The sequence below is a fragment of the Anopheles bellator genome, chromosome 2, assembly GCF_943735745.2.
Source record: "Anopheles bellator chromosome 2, idAnoBellAS_SP24_06.2, whole genome shotgun sequence".
In the NCBI taxonomy this organism is placed as follows: Eukaryota; Metazoa; Arthropoda; class Insecta; order Diptera; family Culicidae; genus Anopheles; species Anopheles bellator.
The window spans coordinates 32,848,238-32,856,449 of NC_071286.1; the positions used below are offsets into that span (position 1 = coordinate 32,848,238).

Here is an 8,212-nt window from a genome sequence, read left to right on the forward strand (position 1 = left end):
TCGGTCTCCAGATAAGAAACCAAACTGGGAAAACCAGCGTATTGGTTGTATAGGGTGATCCGCCAAGTGTTTGGATTTCAAACTACCAATTACGTGACTTTTATAGCGGCAAATGTAAACATTGGGTAAAAACTTTGACATTTGCGAAATGGGACGCCATACGACCCCGTCTTCGAAATCCGAACACTGGATGGACCATCCTATCGCTTCGTTATCATCAGCCGCACCTTCCCGCTCGGATAAGGTATAGAACCTTCCGCCGATACCTCCAACTCGCGTGGACTGCCCGCTGCCAAGTCCACCTTCCAGTGCACCAGCATGTTGGACAGCCCCACGCGAACCATCAGCAGGGCGAAATTGGATCCGTTGACGTAAGCTTTCTCACCCAGGGGCCGATAGAACGAGGGATACGATTTGTCAGCCCTGCACGGGGCTCGCAACGCCGAACGCTCCGGATCGAAGCTCAATGGGCTAGGGTGGTGGTCGGGATCGCGATGCAGCGCGTACGTGGGAATGATGACCCTAGTTTTTCGCGGAATTACCACATCGAAGTCCGGTAAACGATTGCTCGTCAGCGTGCTGAATGAGATCTCGTGGACGGGTGGATACTTGCGAAGTGTTTCTGTAATAGACGACGATACTAATTAGTAGGAACACTTCTGACTGTGGTTCGGTTTACCAACTAACCGCCTATCACGTTATCGAGGTAGTCAGTCATTGAGTCGCTAGAATTTTGCAGCGCTTCGTGCAACCGTGCCTGGACTCCGTGGTTCGATGCGAGTTCGTACAGACAGGCGATAATGGTCCCCGACGCGATGTAAAACATGTTCCGTACCAGCTCCAGCAACGTGCGTTTGGTACGGTCGAACGACACTGGTTCCATCCCATCGGCTTGAGCTGTTTTGCGTTTGAGAAACGACGAGAAATTTTCACCCAACTTTGGCTCACGCTCCGTCGCGAACATTAGCTCCTCCAATCGCCTCCAGGCGAGCCGGTTGGGATCGAGAAACCTGCCCATAGTACTGGCCCAGACCGGAAGTGCTGTCGATAGAACGCTCCACGGTAGCGAAGGTGCACATTCGTGGAGCATCTCCCGGACAGCCACCTCCAGTGACGGTTCATGTTGGATCCCGAAAACGATCGGCATCAGCACCCGCACCGTGAACTGCTCCACGATCGATTTGACGTCCCGCTCGGTGCCGGAAACGCTGACTGTGCTTGCAATGTTGGTACTCTCTGCGCTGGCCAGATTTAGCATCGCTTCGTAGTGCTCCTCCTCGAAGTCGGTCCAGCTGGCGATCACCACGCCATTGCCACGGACCGTAGGAATTTTGATGCATTCGTCACCGAGAAGGAAGTCAATCGCACGCGGGTCCACTACGATGACGACCGGTGTCAGATAGAGGATCGCTCCGCCAACGGGCCATTTTCGCGCCTTGAACACCCGGTACAGTCGCTGATTGGTTTGCGCTCGATGCTCCAGGTATCCGCTGGCCCCATAATCACCCCACAGCATCGGGGCCCTTCCGGTGCCGGGAAACCGACGATCGACCCACAGCGATCGGCGTTTGTCCAGCAGCAGGCACACACCGAACCCGACCACCAGCAGCACGGTGGTGCCGAAAGCAATCCAAAACTCGACGATAGGCATCGCTCCGCCGACACACTCGAACTCGACTAACCGATATTATCGATCACCGTCTGCGGAGAACCCGCAACGGGATTCGATCCCTTCGGCTACATCGGCAACGAACTGATACCGATAAATGGGCCAGGGAAAGTGATTTCGAAAGAATAGTTTTTTTATCGCTGCCCGCTGCACGCCGACCTGCTCCCACTGATAACGCGGCAGCACAAATCGGCCACAATCGAGGCGGATTAAGGAGTGCGAACGCCTTGGGTCAAACGCTAATCGGATACCGGAGATCCGCGGTGGATCCCTTGGCAACATGGTTGGGATGGTGTAACGTCGGACACCGACCGGTCCATCCTTTTCGGCAGGTGACTGTTTTATCAGAACGCCAAAATGATAAGCTGCTCGCTTAGTACCTTCCGACATGTTTAGAGCTGGAGTTTGAAGACGCAGCTTATAACCCGACACACCCGAAGGCGACCGACTTCGTACAAAAACCAATTATGATTGAAATCAATTTTCCAAATGGTGACCTTCTTGGCTGTAGGTGAGGGCTGTACAATCTCCCATTTTGGGTCGCTGCTCATTCATGAACCATTTTTGTGAACCGCACACGACGCAGACGAGCAGTTATTTTTACCGTGTCATCGTTTACTTCTAAGCCCCCGAAAAATGGGACATGTCGTACGGCGTAAAGTATCTGCCGTAGGTTTCCACTGCCTGATAAGCGTTAGGCCAATGAAGCCGCGCTCTGTAGTTAGGAAGAAAAAGAACCTCCTATCAGCAATGGAAATGGGACAACGAAGATGAAGATCGTTCGATGTCGTTCATCACATCGACGCCTCTTAATCACGTTTAGACAATAATTGGCCACCGCAAGATGCATTTTTATCAACATACACAGCCAAGGTCATGTAAGGTTACACTACTTTTGATTTATATTTAGTACAGAAAACGGTTCTTAAAGCATATCGATTACACTATCACATCACATTGTACCGGCCTCCGCGGGCTGTCATCCGATTGCTGCTACAGTTTGTCGACTTTCAAATAGTTTCCCGCGCTGGGAGAAAGAGTGATCATTTTCGGATCGAACGTAACCTTCTCCGGAGTTCGGGCCGATGGAGTGAATCGGAACTTGCGCAACAGCGTAATCAGTCCGACCTTCGTCTGCATCACGCCGAACCGCAGGCCGATGCAAATCCGGGGACCCTCTCCGAACGGGATGAACACATAGGGATGGCGCTTTTTTACCTCTTCCGGAGAGAACCGATCCGGATTGAAGCGTTCCGGATCGGGGTAGTGCTCTGGGTCGTGCTGCAGGCCATAGACAGGAATCTGCACCAGCGTGCGCTTCGGCAACACGTGGTTCGTGCCGGGTATTCTATAATCAACCGACGGTACCCGACTCAACGACTCTACCGGTGGGTACTTGCGGAGAGTTTCTGGTTTAGTAGAAAGGTACAAAACAAATGATAGTTCCGTTGAAAAGACCCCATCGTTGGGTGCAGAGTTCACTTACCGTTAATGACCTGATCCAGATACGCAATGTTCATGACCATATCGTACGTCACGGCGCCCCCGTTCTCGTCGATCGCTTGGTTGATCTCGTCCCGCAGGCGCTCCTGAATGTCGGGGTTCTTCGCCAACTCGTACAGACAGAAACTCTGCGTGGTCGAAGATGTCTCAAAGCCGGCCAGGAAAAACACAAACACCTGGGCCGCCAGCTCTTCCTGCGTCATGCCGACTTCTCCCTTGCCGACCGATTCGTTGTCGTTCTCGTCCAGTTTGCCCTTGTTCTTGATTTGGAGCAGCAGGTTCATGAAATCGTTTCGCTTGATGTTGTTCTTCTCCCGATAGCCGACCGTTTCGCGGACCATGTCCATGAAGAACTTCTCCACGTCGGCGTACGTGGACTTCATTTTGAACATCCGTATAAGGTTTGGGTACGCGGACGCGAGGAAAAATTTCAACATCACCCCCAAGTTCAGCTCGAACGCCTTGTTACCGTACTTCCGGAAGTCGGACTCTGGCATCTGCAGCGTGTTACACTCGATACCGAACGCGCACGTACCGATCACGTCCGTCGTGAAGCGCCCCAGCACGTCCTTCATCTCAATGTCCGGCTGCTGGCATTGGCCCTCCATGAAGCTTTCCAGCCGCAAGGCGACGTCCCAGATCGTACCGAACATTTGCTTCATGCGTCCGGACGTAAACGTTGGCGTGAGTTTCTGGCGCAGGAGCCGCCACGTATTGCCTTCCAGCGCGAACAGATGCCCCGACAGCGGATCGTCCTTGGGGTTAACGAACACACCACGGTCTTGGAATACGCTAAAGTCCTTCACGAGTATCGTTTTCACCAGGTCCGGGTCCAAGACCAAGACCGAGGGTATAACGAACTGGCTCATTCCACCGTAAGCGTTACCGCGGCGCTTGAAGTAGTCGTACAGCTCCTGGTGGAGCTCAACCCCATGCTTGGTCTGCCCCTGTCCTTTGGAGTGCCCGAACAGGATGTGCGGATTCGGTGCATACGGAAAGCCGTGATCCTTCCAGTAGTTGTGCTTGCTGCGCAGGAAAAGAAAGGCGGCCGAAACCACGAAGAGGAACCCGGCGAGCACCAGATTGATAAGCTCCATCTTGGTTTCACTTCACTCCAGCAATGCTGGCATCACAATGACCAGCAGCGCCCGTTGTCTAGCCCATTTATACAGGGTGGGACTTAATCTTCCCCGAAACAGAGATAAAAGTTAACCCTGTCCAGGAGGGAGGAGGTTGCATGCGCTACGCAATGACTGTTGATTTCAGTTTACACAAGTCATCAGCGCATGAGTTTCGATAATCACTGGACCGTCGGTACACATGCGTTAGTGCGGAAATTTTTTTTCAAAACAACTATGATTTGCAAATTCTCTGATACGGGAGCCTTCCAAATGTTGGATTTATTGTTGGAAGTTGGAAAGTACTGGATTTATTTAAAAGAAGCCTTGCGCTTGAGGGCATCCACTGTTGATGTACTCCAATATTTTATAGACATACCCACATTTGATTCTTGAATTGCTATATACTTGTAGGCTCTTCTAATTGCTCTCATTTTTTAGCCTTTTCAACCTTCAAATAGTTGCCCATAATTGGGGAGAGTGTAAAAGACTTTGGGTCGAACTCAATTTTGCTGGGAGTGTTCTGCGTTGGAGAGAATCGGAACTTGCGCAGCAGCGAAATCAATCCCACCTTTGTCTGCATCACCCCGAACCGCAGGCCGATGCAAATCCGAGGTCCTTCCCCGAACGGGATGAAGACGTACGGATGACGCTTTTTGACCTCCTCCGGCGAGAACCGATCCGGATCGAAGCGTTCCGGATCGGGGTAATGGTCCGAGTCGTGGTGAATGGCATAGGCAGGGATTTGCACTATTGTTCCTTCCGGAATCAGGTCTTTCGTGCCCGGGATAACATACACTTTGGAAGCTTTTCGAGTCAGTGTTTCCACCGGTGGGTACATTCGAAGGGTTTCTGGAATGAAAAAAAAACGACATCGGAGACCATTTGACATGCCGATCAAGTCCCGCCAAAGATCAATGACTAACCGTTAATGACCTGATCCAGATACGTAATGTTCATGACCATATCGTACGTCACGGCGCCCCCGTTCTCGTCGATCGCTTGGTTGATCTCGTCCCGCAGGCGCTCCTGAATGTCGGGGTTCTTCGCCAACTCGTACAGACAAAAGTTCATTGTGGTTGACGACGTCTCAAAGCCGCCCAGAAAGAAGATAAACACCTGAGCAGCTAGCTCGCTCGTCGTTAGTCCAACTTCCCCCTTGCCAACTGCAGTGCTTTGGTCGTTAAGTTTGCCCTTATTTTTGATCTGAAGCAACAGATTCATGAAATCGTTCCGCTTTACGTCGTGCTTCTCACGATAGTCGACGGTTTCTTTGACGATGCTCATAAAAAACTCTGTTACGTCGCCCTTAATTATCTTCACCCGTAGCGCTCGGGCGAGCCGTGGGTAGGAGGCGGCGAAGAAGAACTTTGTCTGGGTAACAATATCCAGCTCGAACGCCTTGTTACCGTACTTCCGGAAGTTGGAGTCCGGGTACTCCAGCGTGTTGCACTCGATACCGAATGCGCACGTACCGATCACGTCCGTCGTGAAGCGCCCCAACACGTCCTTCATCTCGATCTCCGTCTGCTCCATGTTCTCCATAAAGTTTTCCAGTTTCAAGGCGACTTGCCAGATCGTCCCGAACATTTCCTTCATGCGTCCCGACGTGAACGTTGGAGTCAGCTTTTGGCGCAAGATTCGCCAGGGGGTTCCCTTCAATCCGAAAAGATTGCCCGTGAACGGATCGTGCTTCGGATTCGAGTAAACTCCACGATCGTGAAACACGTTAAAGTCCTTCACTAGCACATTCTTCACCAGCTCTGGATCCACGACGATGAGTGACGGCATGATGAACAAGCTAACACCACCGTACGGGACACCGCGTTGCTTGAAGTGCCTGTACAGTTCCTGGTTGATCACTGCACCGTGTTTCGTTGTTGAATGGCCCTGCACGTGGCCATAGAACAAATGGGGATCTGGTGCATAGGGAATCCCGTGATCCTTCCAGTAGTAATGCCGGCTGCGTATGTACAAATAAACGACGGATACGACAAAAATAAAGCCCGTTAGCAGCCCACTGAAGATATCCATTTTGTCCGAGCAGAACTATGCTACGCTAAACACGGCGAGCTTTGAACGGGGCCCTTTCTGCGACAATGCCTCCCCGCGATTTAGAAGGTGACTGTCGTGTGTCCGTGGTCCAATGAACGGGCGGTGCTAAATATTGGTTCGATCGCCTTCGAAAGTCCGCGTTGGAGGTATTGGTGGAATCGCCGAATTTCATGTTTACGCTGCATGATTTCGGGTTCATCGTGAAATAGCACACAAAGCTTACATCACCAAACAAAAACCACCCGTAACTCCATGTATGGTATTACTTTTTGGACAGATAAAACCTCGTTACCGGATTAGGATTTACGAAGGAAAAATTACTCATTCCTGGTAGAAGTTCCACCATGAAACTAGGTCACCCTTTGGATAGCATTTTTTCGCATTGACGAACTTAATGTACTGCGGTTAAAAAACATCAAATCAATTTTTGTTGTTATTAACTTTATTACAGAGATTTTGAGCCTGAAGCTTCTTTCATCTCTTTAAACAGCAAATCAATTGCTGAATGACCTTCTACGAGGGAACTTAAAAATTATTGGCATCATTGTATGTGTTGGTGTCTTGGGCAAACGCGATACTGGAACGTACCTGTATCGGAGCATTGAATCTAATGCTTCACGCCTAATCCACGAGTACCGCTCAACACGAGCATGCGAAGAAGAATGTGAGTTCATTGGCACGCGCATGCTGGAGCATTACGCAATTTACCATACGTCGTCGACGAAGCTACTACGCGTTATGTTTCTTGCCTACCAAAGCAGATGATAGAAACTTTGTCTTCAAATTATCTCTTGAACTCATTTAATAGTTGTAGATTTTACAAAACATATTTATTTCGTGTAGCTGAATTACATGCTGAGGCTGAGTTATTTGAAGATAAAAGCGAAAATAGTAGACATTATTTCTTTTTTATTCACCACCGTAAAAGGCAATTGCCTTTATCTAATCTCCAGCGAAGTCTCTATATCTTATCAACTTTCAAATAATTACCCGTCGACGGTGACAGAATAAAGGATTTTGGATCGAAAACAATGGTCTTCGGTGTGTGTGCCGTTGGCGCAAAGCGGAAGTTCCTTAGCAACGTGATCAAACCAAGTTTAGCCTGCATCACTCCAAAACGTAGCCCGATACAAATACGTGGACCTTCTCCAAATGGTAGATACACATAAGGATGGCGACGTTGAACCTCTTCCGCCAAGAAGCGATCGGGGTTGAACTGATCCGGATCGGGATAATGGTCTGCATCGCGATGCAGAGCGTATACAGGAATCTGAACCAAGGTGTCCTTTGGAATCACGTGCTTGGTTCCGGGAATGGTATAATCACGAAGAGGCACTCTCGTTAATGATTCAACCGGTGGATACTTTCGAAGGGTTTCTGGAAAAAAAGAGAAATTAAAAATAATTTCATCCTTTGAATCCATCTCTGCGTGAGTGGCTTACCATTTATAACCTGGTCTAAATATTGGATATTCATAACAACATCGTACGTCACTTTATTGTCGTTGTCTTCGATGGCACGGTTGATCTCCTCGCGGAGACGATCTTGAATTTCGGAATTCTTTGCTAATTCGTACAGACAAAAGTTCATCGTCGTAGAAGATGTCTCAAAACCGGCGAGGAAGAATATAAAAACTTGTGCAGCAAGCTCGTTCAAAGTCATCCCGGCTTCGCCTTTGGCCATATGCTCTGCGTCCTGCTCCGAAAGGCTTCCCTTGTTTTTGATTTGAAGCAACAGGTTCATAAAATCGTTCCGTTGGACATTGTTCATTTCGCGATACTGCACCGTTTCCTGGACGATCTGCAGGAAAAACTTTTCCACGCCGTGATCTGTCATCTTGACGCCAATCGTTCTTGCCACACTCTTG

General features: G+C 49.7%; 3 protein-coding genes across 3 annotated transcripts in view; 1 reads left to right on the forward strand and 2 right to left on the reverse strand.

The window, feature by feature from the left end:
- Nucleotides 1-4,269, reverse strand: part of LOC131211381 (uncharacterized) — a 6,043-nt gene extending 1,774 nt beyond the window's left edge. The window contains 4 exon segments of the mRNA XM_058204814.1: nt 228-622; nt 688-1,677; nt 2,698-3,078; nt 3,156-4,269. Of these exon segments, the coding sequence (XP_058060797.1) occupies nt 228-622; nt 688-1,677; nt 2,698-3,078; nt 3,156-4,269 (2,880 nt within the window).
- The window catches only part of LOC131211370 (sodium/calcium exchanger 3), an 80,521-nt gene that overhangs the window by 57,456 nt on the left and 14,853 nt on the right, over nt 1-8,212 (forward strand). The gene's annotated exons all lie outside the window — the stretch shown is intronic.
- On the reverse strand, nt 4,721-6,324 carry LOC131211374 (probable cytochrome P450 6a14). The gene is made up of 2 exons (XM_058204807.1): nt 5,217-6,324; nt 4,721-5,142 (listed from the first exon to the last, which is right to left on the reverse strand). The coding sequence occupies exons 1-2, from the start codon at nt 6,322-6,324 to the stop codon at nt 4,721-4,723; spliced, it is 1,530 nt and encodes a 509-aa protein (XP_058060790.1).